We start from the raw sequence: 25,612 nt of genomic DNA on the forward strand, positions 1-25,612 counted from the left end.
CAGCAAGCCATCAATCACCTACTGCAGAGAGAAGCCGGGGTTGTCTAGGCGTAAGCTGCAGCACCAATCTCCTGCAAATGATAAGCAAACACCCCCACAGCCTGCAGCTCAAAATGCGGTTAGGCCTCATTAATTAGGATGACTGGGGTTTCTCAATCAGTGTAAAGTCTGAATTCTAATACATTTTGAACAAAAGCACAATGCGATTATTTTGCGTCCTGTGTGCTTACTCAGGCAAGGTTAACAACGTGTGAGGCCGAGGTCTCCGCTGATCTTTAATCAATAGGCGAGCGGCTTCTGTAATTATTACAGCATTGTTTCAGTGTAAATGGCTGCTCTGGACTTGCTGGAAGAAACCTGAAAATCCCTGTCATTTGTCCGCTTCAATTGTTAAAGCTTCTCCCTGTCTTCATCGGCACAAAGGGGAACTTCCAACACCACCCTGACGTGGGCTTTCCAAATGTCCTCATTAGAAGACGTGACTTAATGAGGTTTTTATTCTACCGTGAGTTACAGCCATAAAACCAGAAGAATGTCTCCTGAAATGAACTCTTAGCTTTAAGATTGACATGATTGACGTGCACTGTTTATACTCGGCTTAAAGAAGTGCTTAACTGTGTCCTTTAAAATGTCAAATTAGCCCTTGGATCTGCCACAGCAAGGATTTAGTTAATGCAATGAGAAGGAAACTCTAGAATAAAACCAAGTGACTAGCGCTCTCCAGTCACTTAAACCGATAAACCCAACAGGGTAGGAAATAGCTTTCATATTACTACAATCTGAACTCTTATTAATTTTTATAGAACTAGGGGACTTACAAGAGGAAAGGAAAAACGAGTTCCTTTAAGTTGCCAGAGGCAGAGTAGTGGAGTGCTTGAGCTTTGGAGCTGCGCTCCTGCCTCCTGCCCCTTCTGACCTCCTATCTCTGGGATCCCAGAGCAGCCCCCTTACCTCTCAGCCTCCGTTTCTTCTTCCGTAAAACAGGGATGACACTTCTCTCCGAGGTAGGAAAATGAGGTAACATGCTTAGCCCGGCGTCTCGCAACCAGTAACTCCTTCAAAAAGGCTCCGACATTTACTGCTGCTGCCCCCGCCCCCCGCCTCAGCTACAATGGGTTCTATGCCCTGTCAGTCCCACTTCTCATCTACCCAGTGAGACTCTCACAAAAGCAATACTTCAGATGTCGTGTTCACAACAACAGCACCGCTGTGGCCGCTCATGCCAGGGACTGTACACGCACCACCTCTCAGTTCTCACAGCGACTCCAGGATGGAGACGGGGATGCTATTTTAGCATGAGTATTTACTGCTTAATCTCATCACTCCTACTAACTCATCTTCTACACATGGAAACTGACACAGAAAAGTTAAAGCCAAAAATTTGAACTCACAGGGTCTAAATCCCAAACCCAGACTTCTAGCTCTTCCTTCTACTTCCAATGTCCTATCTACCTATGACAAAGTTTCATTCATCCACCCATCCATCCATCCATTCATTCATTTAAAAGGCAGAGAGACAGGGAGATCTCTCATCTGTTGGTTCATTCCTCAGATGCTTGCAACAGCCAGGCTAGGCGAGGCTGAAGCCAGGAGCCAGAAACTCCATCTGGTCTTGCACATGTGTGGCAGGGACCCAGTCACTTTAGTCATCACTTCTGCCTGCCAGGGTGTACACCAGCATGAAGTTGGAATTGGGAGCAGAGCTGGGACTTGAACTCAGTTACTCTGACGTGATACGTGGATGTCCCAAGTGGCGTATTAACCACTGTGGCAAATGCCTGTCCCTGAGAACACTTCTGATAACCAAAGCTCATCATGAGACTGGATTTCTATTCAGAATAGTATGGCTAGGTTTGAATGTCCAAGTTGTGATGTGGTGGTACATAGGTCACTGCTATTTCTTCCTCCAGTGAATATGAGCTTACTCAGGGGCCAGAATTCTGTTACTAATTATGCAAGCTTGTAGGGGACAGAAGATAAAATCAGCAGACATTCTCTATTATTTGCTTTCTTAAGTTTGAGCCTTATCTGGATATTCCAACACATTCCCACTTGTAAGGTTATGATCTTGACCTCCAGAAGGCCATCTGACCAACTGCTGACAGTCACAGAAATTTCAACAGAGAGAACCATTTGTGGTTACCACACCTTGCATAGATGCACTTGTGTATTTGTCACACAGCCCACCCAGCACTCCTGACCTTGCTTCTCTGTTCAGTTAGGAAACAGGCCACCTACGGAAAAAGGAATAAGTAGAAAAGCATAGCTTTCCCTGGCTGGACGTGGACTCTCGGAGCTCACGTGTCCCTGCCTGCTCCTCACATGGGGATACGAGAGTTGACCATCATTTCAAATGCTTTCCAGGCTCGACATAGTGTTGTGCTCTTACCCTTGCAGTGAAGTCCACAGCAGCCGCTCGGTTTAACAGCAACGTGGCTACATTGATGTTTCCATAGTGAGCAGCTATGTGGAGCGGAGTGAAGCCACTCTGTAAAGAAAACACAGCAGATGCTCAATTGAGTCCCTCGTCCGACAGCTTAATATCACGACTCTACCCAAATAAAAATGAGGAAGCAAAATAGGTTGAGATCCACATTCCATTCTGTCCTAGATTTCGATCAGTGCCAATTGCTCATAGGCAAAAGACGAGCCAGGGAAGAACCAAGGGTGAAGACTGAACCATTTTAGTAATCCAGAACTACAGAGGCCAACATTTGGAAAAGTCAACATAGGGGTGACGAAAAGAAGCTTTGTAGCTCACAGCAAGCTTGATTAGTGCCACTCTTTTGATATTAATAGAATCGCCCACTGAAACTCTGTCAAATTCAATTTGTTTTACTTATGCAGATTCAAGTTAACCAATAGCCAATGCCAATTTTGAGGACAAAAGAATTGTTTTGGGAAGAGGTACTGCCATCAAATAGATTTTGTATAACGGGCAACTGTATTCCATAAAGGCTCCATGAGTTCATCTCTTCATTAGCAAACACAGTTTGGGGGATCATTTCTACCACAGTCATTTTACTTCCTTAAAAATTGCTAAACATGCAGCGATTCATTTAGTCCCCAAAGATTGAAACCTTATGGAACTAGATGCATTTTGAGGTTGTTAGCAAGCTTCTTAGCCATGCTAGCTCTCTCATCGAGTCTTGTGGAGGGGAGGTCGTGTTGGCACCACTTCGAGTTCACCTTCCTCTTGCTGACACCACTAAGGCTCAGTGTCATGCAGAACCCTAAAGAACCAGTTTTGGATGAGTAGAATGACAGGGTTGTCTGCAGCTGTAGGTGCAGCTGATAAGCATCTAACGTGTCGGAAGTCTTCATCTCACCCAGCTCTATCGCCATACCCTTAAGTTGCAGGGATTCCTCATTCTTCCTGTCCAACACCAGGTTCAGCTGCAGAAAGCCCTGGTAATCAAACTACTATCTTCTCTAGCACATGCTCCTTTAGGGGGCAGGGGGAGAAAGCAGGAATCTAGCCTACAAAAGGCGATGCAAAGAAGGAGGGAAGGACATGAGGCAGCAGCACTAAGTAATGGGAAAGTGATGATGCAGAGAGAGATTACACATATACGCATAGTTATATATACCTCTGTTGTTCTATTCACCACCATCTAGGTTAACACATTTGGAAGCAAAGAGGAGGAAAAAATGAACGGTTAGTTCACTATTGGTGACATGGATTGCAGAAAGCTCATGACCGCTAAGTACATGAGGATGGAAGCTCTGATGAAGCACAATAGGCACGGAAAGAAAGCTAGACTGAACGAAGGGCTCCACAATGACCTAGTCCAACTGCCGCACTTCCTCCATGGAGACTTCCAAACAACACACATCAAGGCAGTGCGAATTTGGGGCTGTGGCGCTGTCCCTTGCTGGGGTGCTGTCCACAGCTGATCCACACCCAGTGCCCTGCTTGGCATCTTAGGTATCAGCCAGAGGTGTATTTGACCACCCTATCTTAAGCATCTTGCAATTTTTCACCTAACGGAATGTAAATGACAAGGGAGGAAACTATCAGATGCATTTATCTGATGCATCAATTTCTTTTGAGGCGGCCTCCCCTTGAGCACACCCAGGGCCATATCTGTGGTTACCTCCTAGCTTTTCATGTTAAGGGAGAGTGTGCCTCGTGTGGGCCACTGGATAACCATTTTGATTTGCTTCAGTGGAGTCCAATGTTTGGCATAAGCTTGCCAAGGGGGAGACCTGGCATCCTCACAGGATGTGTGCCTAACCCAGGAGCGGTGCGTGAGAGCCGGGAGCCTCGTCCCCACCTTTGACTCCACGTCTGCGTTGTTGTCATTCTGCAGCAGAAGGGCGGCGGCTTTCGTGTCATCTTTGCGGGCAGCGATGTGAAGAGCTGGAAGACGCACTTTCCCTTTTGTATCATTTTCTAGCAGGAGGGAAACTACTTGGTCGTGACCTTGCTGCAACGCGACTGCCAATGGGGTGAAGCCGTCCTGCAAAGAAACGATTGGGTCAAGACAGGGCCCAGTGGTGGGTTTTTTTTCTTTATTAAATTAGCAAACAAGAAGTTTGCTTTTGGCTATGAAAGCTAATAATATAAGCAAAAGTACATATAAGCGAAAACACATTCTATACTATACTATACACAAAGATGTGTCAAAAAGTTCATGAACAATTCATAGTATCTCTTCATCCATTTTTTCCACAAATTTTTGAAGTCCTCTTGTACAGAACCAAAATCATAAAAACTAGAAATCTGTTAAATGCATCTGTCATTTTTTCCCCTGTTAAACAGTAGTATCCATCCATGGGTGAAATTTTGAAAAACACATAAAAGTAATACGTGCAAAGAAAAAGATGCCAGATCGTCAATACCCATAAAATCATCAGTGAAAATAACAGGAAATAATCCAGGAAAATTTTTCAAAGACTATAAATAAAATGTAAAAATCGCTACTGATATTTTTAAGCTGGTGTATACCTGTCTGGTTAATTACTCTATCTTGTTGCCTAACATGTATCTGGTGACCAATCTGTTTTCTATGGTGAGAGCATTTGGAAATTATTCTCTTAGCAATTTTGAAATGGGCAATACACTACTAATTTTTAAACTATTTATTTATTTGTTTGAAAGGCAGATATTCAGAGAAACAGACAGAGGCGGGGAGGGAGGGAGAGAGGGAGAGAGGGAGAGAGGGAGAGAGGGAGAGAGAGAGGGAGAGAGGGAGAGAGGGAGAGAGGGAGGGAGGGAGGGAGAGAGGGAGAGAGGGAGAGAGGGAGAGAGAGAGAGAGAAAGAGAGATCCCTACTTGCTGGTTCACTCCCTAAATGCTTACAATGGCTGGGGCTGGGCCAGAGCTGAATCCAGGAGCTGGGAACATAACCCAGGTTTCCTACATCTGTAGCAGGAACCAAATACTTTAAATCATCACCACTGCCTCTCAGGGTCTATACTGGCACAAAGCTGTATTTAAGACAGCAAAGAATTGAACCAAGGTACTGTGATGTAGGGTCCAGGCATCTCAATCACCAGGTGAAACACCCCTTCCTACAAAACACCATTATTAACTATATTTCCCACGCTGTAGAATCAATCTCAGACTAAAAGATGTATTGCTCCTGTCTAATTGAGCCCTTGAACTCTTGGTCCAACATCTACCTGCTCTTGCCATTCTACCTCTACCCCCAACCTCTGGTAACCACCACTCAAGTCTCTTCTCTGACTTTCATTAAAACATGACTTTAGAATAAATTCAGAGGTAAGCACATGCACACTTCCTCTACATTTTGAGTCTTTCCTTTGCATTACTCTAGGGCTCGAAGGAAACAGGTACAGACTTCACTGTGCTTAATTTATTTGTGGATGATCAGTGTTGCTGACTGTAGAATAAACAGCACAGAGTAGACAATCCTAAGGCTGGCTTTTGAAATTTCATTTTGCAATTGTTTCATTACTATGTACTCAAAACATTTAAAATTATTTTTACTGCAGAGTTGGCAAGGAAGTCACTTATTTTTTGGGGGTCATGATATTTTATTTCTGCAGTCCTGTGGTTCAAATAGAGGCCAACTTTAGCAGAAGAGCATTTGGAAGGGAGCAGATACCTGATTCCTTGCATATGAATGTTTTGTTGGTCTTCCTCAAACACAACTTTTATCATTCTGTCCCTTGCTGTAAAATAGATCAGGTTGCCTACAGTTTATTTGACTGAATGCAAATCAGCAGACTTGTAATTATGGATGTCCAACATATTGTCCCAAAGCACTTAAAGGATAATGTTTGTGGGATTGTGTTGTGGTGTAGCAGGTTAAGCCACAGCTTGTGATGCCAGAATCCCACATCAAAGTACCAGTTCTAGTCCCAGCTGTTCTGCTTCCAATTCAACTTCCTGTTAATGCACCTGGGAAGGAAGCTGAAGATGACCCAAGCACTTGGACCCTGCCATCTATGTGGGAGACATGAATGGAGATCCTGGCTCCTGGCTTCAGACTGGCTTAGACCCAGCTGTTGCAGCCATTTGAGGAGTGATGGCGGATGGGCTTTCTCTCTATCTCCCTCTCTTTCTGCCTTTCAAGTACATGAACAACTTTTGAAAAAAAGTGATGATGTTGGTTTGTCTCTTCCTAGATAACCCTCCTCCCACGTGGACTGCTTACTAACTATGGACATACAGGCCAACTCCTCTGTCATCTATACTCACGCTATTTCCCGACCCTGAAATATCCCCTGCTCTTAGCCTTCCACATACAAATCCTAGCTACATCTCAGGCTTCAAGACTGGGCTTCAGCGCAACCTGCTGCTCTGGAGTCTAACTACCCCAGAAGACAGAAAAGAAAAAAAGGACAGACACCAACATAATCAGAAAGACATTTTCCTGCCACAACCTGGGACATGAAGGCCATGCAGGTTAGGATATGATTTCCCCTGAGGAGAAATGAGTCTATGCAACAATGTAGATATATGATTTCATTCTCATGAAGACAAATACACATGTGTGCTGTGTTCTTGTTCAAAAAAATCTGGAAGAATTAACAAAATATCATATCTAAGAAAAGTGTAATGATATTTTTATTGTATTTTCTCACTTACATATTACTTTTGGAAAAAAATTGAATACACAATTTTTAATGCAGAGTTGTAAAAGGAAAATTGTGTAAGACTTAACTTTGCATCTCACTTCTAAAAACAACACAAATCTAAGGGTAAAAATGACAGCCCATTTCTGTTTTGAGTTAAAGCAAAACGACTACATTTCCAAAGTGAATGTTTAAAATAACAGAGCCTACAGATAAAGGAAATTCCTTTGATTCAGAAAGTGAACTGCAACTGAGTAGATCAGCAATGGCCAGAGCAAGCCAATTAGAGACAAAGGTACCGTGGGGTTAATAACTAAGATTGGCAGCTCTAGATTCCGTTTCAAAGCCAGTTTTACAGAGTTGATTTGCTTTGTCCAGTAGTTCTTAAGCAAAGTTTACAAACAGAAAGGAAATGTGATAGAAGTTACACGAAAACAAAGTCCCTACCCCAGTTGCTCAAAAACACACACCTTCACTGCCCTGTGGATTGTCTGACACATGAGTGGTGATTCATAATTACTTGTGGAGTAAACACAATTTTTTTTCCTCATGCTTCAGAATCTTAATTAGCAGAAGAAGATATAAAGGGAAAAGACATGATATGTAGTACATAGTAATATAAAAGTTTAAAACTACAGTTATGCCAAAGACTTGATACATACACAAGGTGTCAGGTGTGGCATGCTTACTGAACATGACACGTCTGAAAGGACTTGACATACCACGTCATTTAGTAAATTAAAAACTGGGACCCTTTTATTGCCCCCATAGTTTGTTCTGTAAATACCTACTTTTGTGTAAATGACATCGCTCATTGCTAATAAAAAAGATAGCAGTGGGAATATAACAGGAATAAAATATCTAAGTTCTTCTTGAGATTTTATGCTCTAATACTAGTAACCCAAAAAGAGAAAAAAATTCAGTCAAAGGTTCAAATGTCTTCAGGTAATCAGATGTTGTTTCTACAGGAATGTAATAGCAACCCTCATGAAGATGTGGATGTGACATTATTATTGTTTTTCCTCTTAAAACTACAAAAGCGGCAACATGACATTAAACTCATCAGAAGGAGTCAAAATATTTTTCAGTATATCCGTTGCCGAAAGAAGGAATTTGCTATTCATTTTTCTCATTTTTTCGTTCAGCTAGTTGCAGCACTCCTTTGTGCACCTTGAAGACTTCATGGAGAATGCAGGATGCAGTGAGTTTTTGGTAATTAATTTGCAAACTAATTCAATTCTGTTAGCAGTAAGTGGGTTTTATGCTTCCTTCTAGAAGAGATCCCTAATGGTCTGTACATCAGAGAAAAGGAAAACTGCCTAACCACCACCAAGAAGGCAATGGGTGTTACTTGGTATGTCCATAGATAGCTAGGGTGGATTGTGTCTTTAACCAACAATCCATGCACGCCCTGTGCCAGTCCCCCCTATTCAGCTTGGTGCCACTCTTGTGTCGCGTGTGGGGTACTGTTCTCAGACTGGCTACTCCTGAGTGTGAAGAGAGGGAGCACAGTGTGCCTGTACATGTGTGTTCTGACAGCAACCAGCCGTTGTTCTCTTAGCTAACTCTAAAAACACTATCATAAAAATAATACAAGTCAATTCTCATGATAAAAATCCCAATAGTGTCAAAGGGCGAAGAATGAAAAAAAGTCCCTCCCCTAATTCTCAGAGCAAACTAGGAACAACACACAAAGGACATTTTCCTGTATCAGTAACACAGTCTTCACTCATTTGTAATAATACTGGGTGGCATTTTATTGTGCAAGTATATTAACACTGATTAAAAAGGTACCTCACTGGTGCATCATTAGGTTCTTAGCTTTTAGAAGTGGCTACTTATATTAATGCACATTCTTATATAGTATCTGTACTTCTATGCTCTTTATATACTATACTGTATACACTTATGAATAAAATATGAATCTTCAAAGTGGAAATGCTAATTAAAAAGACATGGAGATATCAGTTTTTGATAGTTACTGCCAAATGCTCTGCAACCAATTACCAACTTCACTAATATTTTAGAAAAGTTCTGGCTTCTTCTCCCTACCAGTTTTTTTTCTTATCTCTTAGGCAAGAGACTGGATCTCATTTTTTATCTGAATAATAAATTCGGATTTGACTTTGAATGAGGGTGAGAATATTTTTATATACCTAGGGTCATTTATAGTTCTTCTGGTGCTCACAGTCTCTTCATTCATTTAGCAGTTGCCCTGGAAGGCCTAACCTGAGAAGCTGAATTAAGTTCTATGCAATTCCTCTACGGCCATCTTCCCTGTGCCTTTCAGGAAGCACAGTAGAAAACAAGTAAAGCTGTGCTATTTTGACAGGGATAATCCCGCATCTGCTCTAATTTACTGATTCGTTAAAAATACAGAGTACCAAAATGAGGGTCCTTTATTACTAGCAATAAATTTCTTTCTTCTTTTTTTTTTTTGACAGGCAGAGTGGACAGTGAGAGAGAGAGACAGAGAGAAAGGTCTTCCTTTTTGCCGCTGGTTCGACCTACAATGGCCGCCGCGGCTGGTGCGCTGCGGCCAGCGCACCGCGCTGATCCGAAGGCAGGAGCCAGGTGCTTCTCCTGGTCTCCCATGTGGGTGCTGGGCCCAAGGACTTGGGCCATCCTCCTCTGCACTCCCGGGCCATAGCAGAGAGCTGGCCTGGAAGAGGGGCAGCCGGGACAGAATCCGGTGTGCCGGCGCTGCAAGGTGGAGGATTAGCCTATTGAGCTGCGGCGCCGGCCAGTAGCAGTAAATTTCTAGTGATATACTTGACAAGTGATCACAATCTTCCATCCATATTAATTTATTTTTCTAAAAAAGATTTAAAAGATTTACTTATATGAAAGGCAGAGTAACAAGAGAAACAGGTAGAATAGAGAGAAAAAGATCTTCCATCTGCTAGTTCACTCCCCAGATGACTACAACAGCCAGGCCTAGGCCAAACAGAAGTTGGGAGAGTTCCATCCAGGTCTCCCCGGATGGCAGTGACCCAAGTACTTGAGCCATCATCTGCCTCTTCCCAGGCACATTGGTGGGGAGCTGTATCAGAAGCTGAGCAGCTGACACTGAGACTGGCGCTCCGATAGGAGTGTGGGAATTCCACCTTAATGCACTGTGCCACAGTACCCACCCCATCCTCATTAAGTTTAAAAATAAACTACATTATCTAAGATATTATCAATCACTTACGTAACTTTCCATTTTGAATAATTCTACAAGACTGTCAAGCTTTATTCAAATACCACTTTTATTTAATACTTAGAAACACAATTTAGAAGTATGAATTAAATCTAATTAATTAACATTAGAAGTAAATTCAATGGGCACAATTAGGCTAAATTTGAAAAAATCTTCTTAAAATTAAAGCTTAATTGAAAAAACACTTCAAAACAATGGTGGCCTCTGAGGCAAGAAAATAGGAGACAGAACAGCGTTCACAAGCAAATATGCTAAATATTAAAATAATAGCTCAATTATAGGATAGAACCAGGCAATTAAGAGCAGAAAGGGTATCTTTGCCATGGAACATTAAGATTAAAAATAGACTCTATTTCATAAAAATGTTTTAACCCACACATGGATGCAGAGTTGCAATTGAAATACTAGAGAAACAAATTCTGAACCTCAGATTTTTAAAATGCCCTATAAACATATGAATTTACCCATGGAAGAAAACAAAGTGTCTCACCTCAGTGGCAAGGCTCTGGCTTGCACCATTGTCAAGTAGAAACTTGACAACTTCCAGGTGGTTTTCCTGGGCGGCCATATACAATGGTGTGAAACCATTCTGCCAAAGAAGAGATAAAATGTTAGTGCTATGCTTTAAAGAAATGCTTATATATATAATCATTGCAATATTTTAGTGCAGATATTCACATTTATTAGAAAACCCATGCACCATGGTTGAGCAAAATTCATAATTTAAGTATAATAATTATAGTTCATAATTCACAATTTGAAAGATCATAGTTAATGTCTAAATATAATTTATGGCAATTTATCTGCTTTAGATAAATAGTAATTCATTTACTCATCAATCACTTACTGAGTAAAGGATTGTACTAGATGCCTTGAAGACATAAAACCAGCACATTTGGTTCTTATTGCTCCTTAGCATCAGTTATCTCTCTTAAATAAAGAGCTAATATTTTCACAAAAGAGCAACTGAAGCAACTTTAACAGAATCCAATTAGTTGTTTTACGTCGGTTTCCTTCCTTTGCAGTTTTTGCCAACGTGCAGTATTTTTATGTTACGAACACAAAATAGTCATACATACACACCCATAAACACACATTCAGTATGTGTGTGTGCATGTTTATCTGCACGCTTAAGTTTCTCATCAAAAATACGTTGCCTTTGTGTGTTCTCCAGAAGACCACAAAATGCTGTCATGTTTAAGACTCTTATTGTAAGATACAAATAGTAAAACAGGTATTTTCAAACTACAATAAATTCTCTTCGAATACATTTCTCAGAATACCATTCTGTTTAACTCAATGTTCTGGAAATTTTACTGTGTACATTACTGTAATTCAAAAAGATTAAATATGCTTCAAACAGCAACGTTATCAAATATCATTCAAACTTTTCTGATACAAAACATTTTTGGCTCATCATTATAAATACCTATTGTTACATAATTATCCATGATTACCTTACTTATCCAAGAAGTTAGCCTCTGCTGGCCTCTTATGCCTGAGAACTAGAGAGTAAGTTTAAATAATTCTCGGAACAGATACAACTGATGCCGCCTGACAAATGATCCACTGTGTATGGTTCTAATTAGAGAGTTCTATCCTACTTTAGTTTGCACACAAATGTCACAGGTTAGGTTATCTGGTTGCCAAACTCAAGATGAGAGACTCAAAATTAGAGGCAGTAGGATACAGCATAGTATTCAACCTTTTGCCTTATAATTATCTACCTGGTAATAATCTTTAAAGGCCACTATTATTTTATTATATCATGATAGGTTATATCAAGATTTAAACTGGAATAATTGTAACTGTGTGTGTGTGTGTGTGTGTGTGGGTCGGCCATCTTTGTCACTCTTCCCACAACTATGGGGGAAAACACAAAGGTGGTTCAGGATTACTCTCATCATATTGACTCTCTTCTCATTTTCTTTCTTGATCACAATGAACGATTATTTGAGCTTTTGTTAATTTAGATATCCTTTAAGCAGTAAAACAGAACAAAAATAATTTTTAAAGAAACAAGAGTGAAAATCAGCATGGCCTTTTCTCACAAATGAACTCCTGAAAACTTCCCTTCCCTCAGCAAGTGCTCACTCTGGAAAAACAAAATTTCCAGAGGGCACGTTCAGATTGTAGGCCATTACGTTTTTGTTGTTGTTTTTACAATTTATTTACTTATTTGAAAGGTGGAGTTACAGAAGGAGACGCAGAGGCAGAGACAGAAGTCTTCCATCTGCTGATTCACTCCCTAAATGGCTGCAACAGCCAGGGTTGGGCCAGGCCAGAGCCAGGAGCTTCTTCCAGGTCTCCCAAACAGGTGCAGGGGCCCAAACACTTGGGCCATCTTCTGCTGCCTTCCCGGGCACATTAGCAGGGAGCTGGATCAGAACTGGAGCAGCTGGGACTTGAACTGGCGCCCATATGGGATGCAGGCACTGCAGATGGCAGCTTAACCCACTACACCAGAGCACTGGCCCCAGGCATTAAATTCTTAAAATGTCCAAATGCCTGTTCTTCTCTCAGATATAAATTCCAACCACGTAAGTTACACTTGGTGGTTCTCCACTTTGCAGTAGGTCTGCTGGGGTCCAACACTGTCTAGGAAACTCTGGCCTACCCACACATAACTGGCTTCCAGCCCAGTAAATGTCCACTGTTCTCGATATTGCCTTCCAGAATCAAGCATCATGACCCAGGAAGAAAGCCCAAAGTTAGGTACCCAGGTTTAAGGGAATACTGTTCTTCCAGAACTGAAGATTCTAAAGAGCTATTCTTAAAAAGCACGATTCATTCCACATGCCTTTTTTAAGGTGGCAGAAACTGAGACATATGGAGTGGGATGACTTGGAAATAACATGTAGACAAAAGCCACAACAAGACGCAGCCTTGTAATCAACTGTTTCCCGTGATCGCTTTTACATTCTTTTTGAGTGCTTGTAATCCTAACTTTATCATAGAAAAGGGTCATTTTCTGAATGTTCATATCCTTATCTATTTTTAAAAATATTTATTAATCCATAATTCATACTCCATAATACTCACCCTTTTCACAATTCAGTGGATTTTGGTATATTTACAAAAGTAGGCAACCAACCCCGTTATCTAATTCCGGAACATTTTCATCATTGTCCCCCAAAAAACATATATATAAGCACATATATAGGAATTAGTAGCCATTCACCATTTACCCTTTGTGTAACTCCTAGCAACCAATAATCTACTTTCTGTCACTATGGCCTTGCCTAGTCTGGACATTCCATATAAATGGAATCATACAGCCTGTGGCCTTTAAATGGTCTGATGTTATTTCTGCTATCTGTATTGATCAAAATATTTTTATTAGGCCTTCCACAACAGAAATTTCAATCTGATAACATCTGGGTGTGTGTGTGTGTGTTTTTTGACTTAGTTTTGGTTAGCCAACATCCATTCCTATCTCTCCTTCACTTGACAATGACACTTGTACTTTGTTTTGGAGAACTACCTCTTCCTCATGATGTAGAGAGGACTTGTCTCGGTTGGACTTTGCAACAAGTGGACTTGCCACTTTACTACAGGTGGACAAGTGCAAGCTATCTTTTCTTTATTCTTTCAGGTCTACCCTCCGTCCTCACTTCTGTTCTCTGTCCAATTCCCTCTTCATCAGCCTTGACTGACAAGTAGGGACCATGGGAATGGGCCATCATACTCTCTCTCCCAGCTAGGTTTTCCCATCTTCCAACCCAACTGTCTGGGTTCCAAAGCTCTCTGAAAAGCTTCATTAACCTCCCATTCTTTGTGACCCACCATCTAATTCCAACAAACCCCCCTTTGTGCTCAAATTGGTTTCTGTTCCTTCACTCCAAATGATACAAATTCATACAAATTTCACCTATCACAAAAGGATCAAAATGTCATTAGAAGACACACACAAACACTAGTTAGTTATGATTTCAGGGAGAAAATTATAATTATCCTTTGAAAAAAGTGAATAAAAATATTATCCCTACTCTCTAGCTCTCCAGATTAAAAGATGTATGGCGTCCACAATAGACTTGTTACGGACAACCTATAGCCGTAAGGATTTTCTGTGAAACAGCACTTGGATCGGAAGAAAGGTCAGATTTGAGAAAGCATATTTTTCTCGTAAGAGAAAAAAGCACACCACTGATTTTATATTAATTTTCTAGCTCAGGAAATTTCCAAAACAAAGCTGGCCAAAAAGGAACATACGGGCAGCCCAATTTACATTTTCTTTTTGGTAGCAACAATAGATTCCGTTCTCAAAAGGCAGAGCAGCTTAAGATGGAGTGAGGATGCTATTTGAAGTACGATTTTATCTAAACTCTCCAATACCTTCTGCTCTGAATGTTTATAGTAGTGCTATTAAAAGCATGCAGATCTGCAAACATAATTTTATAGTTAGTTCTGAGGCAGACTGCATCATGCCCACCAAAATAAAATAATAATTCCTCCTGTGATTTGATTTAAGCAAGGGCTTAAATTTCATCCATGAAATTTTCCAATCCATACTGGTTTTCTATGGGCAGCCTTCACACATCATAAAGTGTTGGGTTTTTAAAAATAATCTGATTTTATTTAGAAGACAAATAAAAATTACTGGTTTACTTCCTAATTGGCCACAACATCAAAAACCAAGTCATATTGAAGCCAGGAGCTGGGAACTCAATCTATGTCTTCCATGTGGGCACCGGGGTCCTAACTACTTGAGCCATCATTGCTGTGTCGTAGGAAACTGGCAACAGGAGCAGAGAGAGGACTAGAATCTCATCATTCTGATATGGGATGTGGGCATCCTAAGCAGCATTGAACTGCTGTGCTGTACCCCCATCCCCAAAGTGCTGTTTTTAATTTAGACAGATGGGCAAAAGGAATGATTTGCATTTTGATTTACATGACACTAATTTTCATGAAAGTCAGATGACACGAGGGATAGGAAGTCAGAGAGGCTTTGTCTGAATCGTTCCTGTCTGACTTTCCTTAGATCCGACCTTCTCACCACAGGGAATATGCAGATATAAAGACCAAGATGGTACTCAAGGAGGCAGGGTCTGGCTTACTCACAGGGTCTTGCCATTGTTGATACCCCTCTGAATATCTGTGCACGTACCACACTCTGACAGTTTATCTGTCGTTTCAGACACACTTTGCTTTTTTACAAACAGTTAGTGTTTAAGCCACAGAATGCAGAGTGAGGACTCAGCAGTTTGAGATTTTTCAGTAGCAATCACTAATTCTTGTTGATGTATGAAGTACAACATATTATGGACTTTATTTTTTTTTGAACTCCAATTTACATTTTTTAATTTCTAGTTTATGCTTTTGCTGTTTTCTTATTAAAACAAACAACTTTGAATAAAGACCACAAAGACTTTTCTACTATCTTTTTTGGGATTTTTTCAGTTTCAAGTTTTACACTAAGATCTAAGCTATATTTAATGTTAATTTTGTAGACTATGTAAGGTATAGATCAGGTTTGCTTTTGCACTTACAGATGGCCATTGTTCTAGCACCATGACCCTTTCCCCACTGAGTTACTTTGTCACTTTCATTAAAAATGATTTACCGCATATGCGTGGGATTCTCTGTCTGTTATTGATCTCCATGTCTACCTTTCTATCCACTCTACATGCTATAGTTTTAACAGGATGTGGTGACTCAACTTACACAGGCGTCTTAAGTACCCAAGTCGAGAACTGATAGGACTAATAGAGTGGAGGTTTAGTGTAATTATGGTATCTGAGATGGACTTTAATAGAATATTTTCTAATCACAATTTCATTATTCAACCCATTTCTGAGAGTGTGTAACTGATTACTGGAGGGTTAAACAACATAAGAAAAATTTAACTAACTTGTTAAGACCTTGGTCAAACTTTACTTTATAATACAAAAATTACTTTATGCTTGTCTTCCAGTCCAGCTCTCTGCTGTGGCCCAGGAAGTCAGTGGAGGATGGCCCAAGTGCTTGGGCCCTGCACCTGCATGGGAGACCAGGAGGAAGCACCTGGCTCTTGCCTTCGGATCGGCGTAGCTCCGGCCGTGGCGGCCACTTGGGGAGTGAACCAATGGAAGCAAGACCTTTCTCTCTGTCTGTCTCTCTCACTGTCTAACTCTGCCTGTCAAAAAAAAAAATATAATAAAATAAAAAAATAAAAATAAAATCTATAAATTCCCAGTTTATATAGTCTGTTTTTATAACCAGAACTTGATATTGTTCAATGCCACTTTTTATGTTTAAGAAAAGGGGAATTTTCATGGTCAGGTTAGTTAGAGGCCTTCTATATTTTGTTGGCTATGAAATATTGGCTATTATGTTGCAGCATACCATATGGCACTGGTCCGTGTCCTGGCTACTCCTCTTCCAATCTATCTCTCAGCTATGGCCTGAGAAAGCAGTGGAAGAAGGCCCACGTGCTTGGGCCCTGCACCTACATGGGAGACCTGGAAGAAGCTCCTGGCTTTGATTCAGCTCAGCTCTAGCCGTAGCGACCATTTGGGGAGTGATCCAGTGAATGGAAGACCTTTCTCTCTGTCTCTCCCTCTCTCTGTAACTCTACCTCTCAAATAGATAGATCTCTTTTTAAAAAAAAAAAATTGGGCTATGGTTTAAAATTTCACCTAGCTAGAGATAGTGTATTTCTTGAACAGTAATTTTGCTGTGATGTTTTGTGTGTTGCCACCTAAATGGAACTTAATCTCATTTCATGTAATCCTCCCTTGCTGTTCTTTGTAACGGTTCTGATTGAAGAGTTGCTACCAGGAATTCTCACAGAAACTCCACTCCACTGCACGGCCTTCTCCTTACTCATTCTACTTGCGGAATGATGTGGTTCCTAAGGCACAGGAGGGCAGGTGCCCAGATGAAGGCGGAGCACTGCGTGGCAGGGTATTCTGAGCACAGCTGCAGGAGCAGAGAATTTCACAGCCGATACTCCTCCCCCTCGCTGCATCACCAGTGTGGAATGTGTATAAATTGAATTGAAAACCGACAAGGATTTTATTCCAGCTGCAGCTTCTCCCCAACACTGCAGAGCAGGTTGAAAACTACTGCTGCTCTAAGCCTTAGTCAAGAATGTGTGAAATATTTACAAGAAGGAGGCTTATTTTTCCTCCCTTAGGAAAACCAAAAAGGAAATGAAAATGAGTTAAGGAATTTTCCCATTATCTCAGAGCCTTAAACTGGATATTTTTTCAGTTAAAAAAAAAAATTATAGGGACATTTTGAGAAAATTAGTTTAGAAGCCGGATGCTTGTATTGGGGTCAGCTGGCCTGTGTTGCGCTGAAAGTACTGTTCTATCTTCAATCTTCCTGGAAAAGTCTGGCTTTCATAGGGAGCTCTCATAGGGTTTTGGAGTATTTGGCATATATCTATCTAACAGGGGTCCAAACACAAGGAGCTCTGAGAAAATTTGAGCAAAGACACAGGTAGCCATGCAGCTGACTGCACCGTGCAGTTCCTGTTCCAGGACATGGATAGTTAGTTAGGGGCTAGCAAGCTATCATTGTCACAGATGGAAGAGGAAGTCACTGCAGTCCAGGGACCCATAACGTAGAAGAGTTGCCCATTATCCAAATATAACCAGTACTGGAAACAGTAGGTGAAATGAAATGCCATTAAAATGGAGATCAAGGCCGGTGCCGTGGCTTAACAGGCTAATCCTCCGCCTTGCGGCGCCGGCACACCGGGTTCTAGTCCCGGTTGGGGCTCTGGATTCTATCCCGGTTGCCCCTCTTCCAGGCCAGCTCTCTGCTATGGCCCGGGAAGGCAGTGGAGGATGGCCCAAGTGCTTGGGCCCTGCACCTGCATGGGAGACCGTGGGAAGCACCTGGCTCCTGCCTTCGGATCAGCGCGATGCACCGGCAGCAGCGGCCATTGGAGGGTGAACCAACGGCAAAAAGGAAGACCTTTCTCTCTGTCTCTCTCTCTCACTATCCACTCTGCAAGTAAAAAAAAAAAAAAGGAGCTCAAAAGGCCACAGTACATAATGAGAAACGTTTGCTTACAGCTTAATCTTGGGAAGTATCATTATATCCGTAGAATTCTATCCAGGAACCACAACCTCTGTATTCACATGACATTAACATGAGAATTGATGAGAAGAGTGCTGTGATTATCACGCATTTGCTATTACCCTGAGAATCTAATGTATGAATAAAGTCCTTTAAACATTGAAAAAAGATAGAAGTTGCAGAAGTGAAAGTCTATGTGACTTAAACTGTGCATTAGAACTGCACTCCTGAGAACGAGTTCTCAGAATGAACAGACTACCCAAAGTGTGATAGCTGTGAATCAGAGCAGTCACTTTTCCAACAAAGCCATGTAATACCATGCTTTCCTTCGCTCCCTCCTTTACACAGCATAAGCAAAAACCACAACCCCCGACTCTCTCTTTCCCCCTCATTTCATCTTTTCATTTTCAAATCATTGACAGGTGAAACACCTATTAGGAAGTCAGCTTAACTCTTCACAGGCTGCCTGGCCCAGTGCTGGGAGAGAGCCTGGTACCCACGGCTGAGCTGTCCTCTGACATCATTTGGTGACTTGATGAAACCTTGGGTGTTCGGCAAAACTTGCAGTTTTGTTCTGTCATCAATTCGTTCAACACTGAACATGTTGGTGGAGATGCTGCTAAATACGAGCGAACTTCACAAATGTCATAGAAAATGGATCGAAAGATAGCTTGATGTAGAAAATCTCTGAAGTGAAGGCATAGCGCCTCACAATAGACATTTTTTACAAACTTCTTGAAAGCCACTCATAGGCATGGATTTCAAAATTTCCTTTCGCTGAAATACACTCACCACTCAATGCTACTTTCCACAGACATTTTGAAGTGCCCTCGGAGGGACAGATATCAGCATTCAGCTTGGAGGAAGGTTTGCGTGAGGAGCAATTTTAAAAGTGGTACAGTCCTCAGTCGATATTTTTGTTTTGATGATTTTGCTTCCCTACCCAACATCATGTCTATGGGGACCTGAACAATGTCTGTGTTAGTTTTATTCTTTAACACTTATGGAAATTTTAACTGACACATAGAAATTATACATATTTATGTGCACCATCTGCTGTTTTGGTACCTGTCTATGTCGTGAGGACCCGTGTTCTGAGACCAATCAAGTGAAGTGAATTCTTTTAGACTCAAAGTCTATCGAATGATAATCGGCTGATATTCTTAGAACTTCACGAAGGACTGTGAGATTTAAAAGGTCTTTATTAGTCACAAATAATTGAAACGTTTTAAAGTTTGAGCACTCTTAGAGTCTCCTCTGCCTGTTTTTGTTTGTTTTTCACCTGTTTCAGAAAATAAGGATGCCTTAGAAACAGGGATTAAGTAGTTTCTTCCCTTATTCTACGAGAGAAAGAGCTGACACATTCTGAAATTCTAAGAGCATTTCCTCATGTACAAGCATTCCTATTTCCTTTGTAGTTTAACAAATACCAAGGACTGGACCTGTGCCAGCACTGTAAGATAGTACAAGACTCTGCATTACAGATATGTCTTCAACAGTGGTGTCCTCAACCTCCAGGCACAGAGTTTCATAGATGGATAACCTCTAACAATCTCCACCTCTACACGTACGTACTGCGAAGGAAGACGCTCATTCATTTACACGATCTGCAATCATATAATACTTCAATGCAGCTCTTAAGCATTGTGTTCTTAGAGGACATGTGAACCAAGCAAAGAACACCATCGATAGCAAAATGTCTTGGCAGTAGAGGTGCAGGTTTACCTGAGATTGTGCATTGACATTGGCTCCATTTGTAACCAAGACCTTGACCACTTCTGCTTGCCCAGCCAAAGATGCGATGTGCAATGCTGTGTTACCTTTCTGTAAAATGAAAAGCCAGACACATCAGTTCACCCAACTTCCAAAGCTCTGGACGTTTGAAGCTTCCCAAAGAGAACAAAGTGGAGGAGTATCTCATGCGTACTCTACCCTGATTCTTATCAACAGCTGAAACCTGAATTTATCAAGTGATTCAAGAGACGGTGAAGGTGAGATACTGACCTTTGTGGCTGCATCCACATTGGCTTCTCTCTGTAGCAGCTCAGAAACAACTTCAACGTGGCCTTCTTTGGAAGCAAGATGGAGAGCGTTCAACCCATTCTGGTTAAAAGTGAAGGAAAGGCTTTATCCAGCAGGTTGAAAACAGAGCAGGTAACAGCCTACCCAGAAATGCTAAGATGACATTCCACCAGCAACCACTTCCGAGTGTGTGGGACAGGAATTTGAATTAGAAATAATAACACTTGAAAACTAGGTGGGTTGTCCTATTATTATTTGCTACATTTTAGGAATTAATTAATTAGAACCAATAGCCACATTTTTGAATGTTCTCATAATTAAAAAAAAAAATCAAGAAATAATTCAATCATGTCAAGCTGGTCAAATTTTCAGGGAAACTAACAAAGGCAGTTTTGGTTACATTTAGTGAAAGCTTTAAGGAGTTTAAAGTCTGGATATCTAAGTAAAAAATAAAACAAGAACCACGACTAACCTGATTGCAAATGTTGATGTCGACTCCATTTTTTATGTAGTCGAGAGCTTTTTCTAGGTGTCCGGCTCGAGCTGCTCTTAAGTAACTTGCATTGGCATCAGACTAAAAGGAAGAAGGAAAACATTCTGGTGAAGAATGATGTGGACCAGCATGTTTATAACTACCCAGCTCAGAGCCCAAACTAAAACCAAACACCTGAACCATATATATTCCTAACACGAAGACTGCACTAAAATGTCTTGGAAAAGTTACCAAGAAAAGGACGAACTCTTTAAAAGTCATCATCAAACATAAAGGTACCCTTTCTGTGACATCACAGCATGTTCTGAAGTGAAAGAAAATTCCCCATTACGTGCGGCCCCTTACGTCAAAGCACAAACTTCAGTAAATAAAGATAAATCCTTTAGCATCTAGATAACCACAGTACTGAGACCCTAATGTTCTCCTTAACCAGAAATATAACATGTGTTCTACTTTCCTGCACCTCTCATGGCGAAGTTTTCGATCAATAGCTTCACAAACACATTTCATGGTGACACTCTAGTTGAACAGGGATTTGCAAGCAATGATTTTCTGTCAGATTTTCCTGCAGGACACAGTCATATTTTGGAACATGGATGTATCAGAAGAGCATTTGTAAATGCCTACATGGGTTGTGAAATGTATTTCCATGTATTTACAAGCTACATCAGGCCATAGCCTGGAGAAAGTTTTCTTATAAACACACATGTAATTCAAAAGCAACAAAACATGTAATTCATTCATTGAGAGCTGACAGACCTGAACCACTACAAAACTCTAACACCTCTAATTGCACAGTTGAAACCACTTATTATTGAAATCTTTAATAGAAAAAAGATATGAGAAAAAAAGACACTGCCAAATTGGGCATGCACAATTTATAAGGAGGCTTCGCTCAATGCCGTATAATACAGAAGTAGGTTTTCCTGAAAGAGCAGTAAAAAGAGAATCTCATCACTAGTTACAAATGCAGTCACATAGGGCATAGCATACAAGAGGAAAGTGGATGCTTCCAGCCATACAGTGGATATGGCCATCAAAGCCCCTGCTCAAATGCCGCCTCATCTCCGAAAGCCTGCCCAGACCCCCCAGGCAGAGTTTAATTGCTTAGTGCTCCCAAATCATCAACTGCTTTGGGCTCTCTCAGGATTTCCCACACAGCATCATAGGGTCTGCTATAGCTGTGCTTCCTCCATCCTCCATGGTACGCTCCTTAGGAACAAGCAGAGGCAGGTTAAGGAGCAGGGAAGTCGAAAGTACCACGCGGCCAATCGTTGAGGAAGGTCAATTCCTCTCCGGAAATTCACTGAGATACAGGCAATTCCATCCCTCTGAGGGCTCTCTGGTCCTGTTGTGGATTAATTCCGTAAGAGTGGACTTGCTCGGGGCCTTGGAGGAGAGGCCACTGCTTCCGAGTTCTCCTCCAGCCTTGCCCAAGTCTCTCAGAAGGAACACCATTGCCTCTCAATCAGGCCTTCCCAACCTTAGCCCCATTAGCAACTGACCCGAGTCACCCTTTGCTGAGGGAGACTTTCCTGTTGATCGTCCACTGTTTAACAGCATCTTTGGCCTCTGCTGATCCAGATGTCCAAATCCCCTACTTGCCTGCAGATTTGCCAAATGCCTAAATATATGGTTAACCACTTATTTAAATATTGTGATCTTAAGGAGGGCTTAAAGCTTTGGCTTGCTTCTGTTGTCATGTGCCCTAACCTGGCACAAGGCAGCGACCCTATATATAATGTTCAGCTTTCCATTTCCCTCGAAACTAGAAACATTGCTTGGATACAGCAGGTGCCCACAGATGTTTGGTGAATGAATGAATCAACAAATAAGTAAATTATCCGGAACCAAAACGTAATTAAATTATGACCAGGAACAACACAGTAGCCTGGGTTGTGACAACAGCAGTGACAACTACTTAAGTTGAGAAGCTGCTGTGATACAAATATGAAGAGCAGAGATCATCAACTGAGCTACTGAGTCAGGTGTCTGGGAGCCCACACTGAAATCAAACTCGAATTCCAGTTCAGCATGTAAAGAATTAAATCAGAGCAGAAGGTGACCTAAGATGAGGACAATAAGAGACACAGGTTCAAATCAGACAAAGTTTCCAGGAATTTAAAGAAAAATAATCTACAGTCTCTGCAGAGGTTCACTACAGTGAGAAGGTTAGTGTTTGTACGTTCAGTTAAAACTAAATTAGCTATGCAAGAATGGCTCATTGCACCACTAAATATCATCTTCTTTGTGCTTGTTCAATGGCTTATCAGTGAATTTGCCCAGAAGGGCTCTCTCTTTCCTGGGAGTAAATGACATCCGTCAGCACAGATTTTTCAACTGATGTACCTAACACTGGGTTGAGGGTCCCAAACCCTGACTTTGAAAACATAGAAGCTGCAGCCCAATAAATTTCAAGAGGTGTGAGATTTCAAGAAAGAAGCCTTTGAATAGATTCTAGATCTGAAAAATGTTCGGCAATTCCATACTCTGTCCATTTTCTTCTCAAATGCCTTTGGAATTTTCCTACAAACAAAATACACCACTACAGACCAAACCTTCTAATTTAGTTGTTCTCTACCTATTTGGTGTTTGGATTTAACACAAGCTATAAATGAATTCTTTTACTCAAGCAATTGCACATATATGCATATATGATTTGTGTATTATTTCATGTAGTTCAGGATTGCTATATCTGCTTGTCAATTTGTGTTTAAGAACTCCTGCTCTAAGGTAAGGAATTATCTGATAATTCCCTTCACTATGTCTCTTTTTCCCAAAGACCCTGGTATCAAGTTATTCTCTGGGGTGGCTCACTTTTCATCTGAGAAATTTGGGAAGCACAAGAAGGAACAAGAACTTAATTTTCTTCATTTTCTCCAGATTTTTGCCATACACTAACCAGTTCACAGCATCGAAACAGTAACAATCACACATGTTACATCTTCAAGATTTAAGAAGGGAAAGATAGGAAAAAGCAAAAAGAGGGGAATGAAGAAAATTTGCCTTGAAGAAAATTTCCAATTTAGGAAGCAAAATTATTAATGCCCACAAAAAGAAAACCAGGTAGCCCCTCCTTTTACTCTCAACCACCTACCAGCAATGTAGCCACATCTTCCATCCTCAGAGTCCTGCTGAATGTTGACTATGTGCTGGTCAGTGTGTCAATACTGAGCTGTAACAGTGGCTCAGGAAGCAGATATGGTACGAATAATGACTCATTTGCCCTCATCTCAACACCTCTTACTTTCTTTAAAATCATTCTGTGCAGGCTGCATTGTAGCATGGCAGGGTGAGTGGCTGCTTGTAATGCTGGCATCCCATATCAGAGTGCCAGTTCGAATCCCAAGTGCTCAGCTTCTGAGCCAGATCTCTGCTTATGTGCCTGAGAAGGCAGCAGAAGAGGGGCCAAGTTGTTGGACCCCTGTCACCCATGTAGGAGACCCAGGTGGGGTCTCAAGATCCTGGCTTCAGCCTAGACCAGCCCTGCTGTTGCAGCCATCTAGGGAGAGTACCAGTGGATGGTAGGTTTCTGTCTCACTCTTTCTCTCTTTCCATATAACTCTATTTTTCAAATAAATAAATAAATCTTAAAAACAAATTATCTTGTATATGTACAGGGTAAACACAGATGCTCCCTGACTTTTGATGGGGTTACATTTCAATAAACCTGTGCTCAGTTGAAAATATCAAAAATGCATTTCATACACCTAACTTAGCAACATAGTACACTGTATAGAGTCAGTTGTTTCCCTCTCGTGATCATGGGGCTGACGGAGCTGGGACACACTGCCACTGCCCCGTATTCTCAGATAGTGTCATTCTGCAAATTGTTAGTCCAAGAAAGGCTCAAGATCACACACCTGGAGTCCAGTTTCAATTGAAGGTGTAGTGCTTCTGTACCATCAGAAAATAAAACAAAATTATAGGCCTTCCTTACTCAGGAATCCTCTGTCCTGGATTTTGCTATTTTTTTTTTTTCAAACTCAACCCTATGGAGTATATACTATTGACAAATTGTTATTTTCTTTAATGAAAAAATATATTGCATTATACTATTTGTGTGTCGCATCTCTTAGCAGCCATTTTATTGAAGAAACAGGAGTTACTCCTTTTTCTTTTTAAATACGCTTATCTTTTAATTCCATTTTTTGATGAGCTTTTTTTTTTTATTTGAAAGTCAGAGTGACTGGGGTGGAGGAGAGAGGGAGGAAGGGTAGGAAGGAGGAAAAGAAGGAGAAGGAAAGAGGGAGAGAGAGACACAGAGAGAGGGAGAGAGAGATCTATCCACTGGCACACTCCTCCAATGTCCATAACAACCAGGGCTGGATCAGGCTAAAGCCAGGACAAGAAACTCCACCCAGATCTCCCTGATGGGTGGCAAGGAGTCAGGTATGCGAGCCATCATCTGCTGCCTCCCAGGTGCACAGTAGAAAGCAAGGAGGAAAACAGGCGGAGCTGCATCCCAGGCTGTCCAACATGGGATGCAGGTGTCCCAAGAGGTGGTATAAGCTCCTGGGTCACAAAGACTGCTAACTAACCCAGGAGTTAGTCCTAACTTAGGCTACATTCTGTTTTTTTAAATCTTGAGTGTTCTATCCAAGCAACACCCTTCTTGATATTGTATCGAAAGACACCTCTAAAGAAGACTGCCAACAAATCCTCAGAGAAGGAAGTTGGGCCTCCAGAGAAACTGAGCTGGGCCAGAGCAAAGTGGCACAGAGGCGGCCATTGCCTGGGCAGTTAGGAGGCACAAAAACGGATCCAGCAAGTGGCTCAGCAGTGATTTTCCCTAGGCAACCAAAACCTGGACGAAGAATTTGGGGAATAAAGGT

The 25,612-nt window shown here is 41.3% G+C and overlaps 1 protein-coding gene across 3 annotated transcripts in view; it reads right to left on the bottom strand.

The window, feature by feature from the left end:
• ANK3 (ankyrin 3) overlaps nucleotides 1–25,612 on the bottom strand; it is a 348,893-nt gene that overhangs the window by 208,937 nt on the left and 114,344 nt on the right. For all 3 annotated transcript variants that reach the window (XM_062214422.1, XM_062214423.1, XM_062214424.1), the window contains exons 2-7: nucleotides 20,757–20,858; nucleotides 20,267–20,365; nucleotides 19,988–20,086; nucleotides 10,740–10,838; nucleotides 4,278–4,463; nucleotides 2,390–2,488 (exon numbers count right to left, since the gene is read on the bottom strand). In XM_062214422.1, the coding sequence (XP_062070406.1) occupies nucleotides 2,390–2,488; nucleotides 4,278–4,463; nucleotides 10,740–10,838; nucleotides 19,988–20,086; nucleotides 20,267–20,365; nucleotides 20,757–20,858 (684 nt within the window). The remainder of the gene's footprint in view (nucleotides 1–2,389; nucleotides 2,489–4,277; nucleotides 4,464–10,739; nucleotides 10,839–19,987; nucleotides 20,087–20,266; nucleotides 20,366–20,756; nucleotides 20,859–25,612) is intronic.

Source organism: Lepus europaeus, chromosome 17 (assembly GCF_033115175.1).
Source record: "Lepus europaeus isolate LE1 chromosome 17, mLepTim1.pri, whole genome shotgun sequence".
Lineage (NCBI taxonomy): Eukaryota > Metazoa > Chordata > Mammalia > Lagomorpha > Leporidae > Lepus > Lepus europaeus.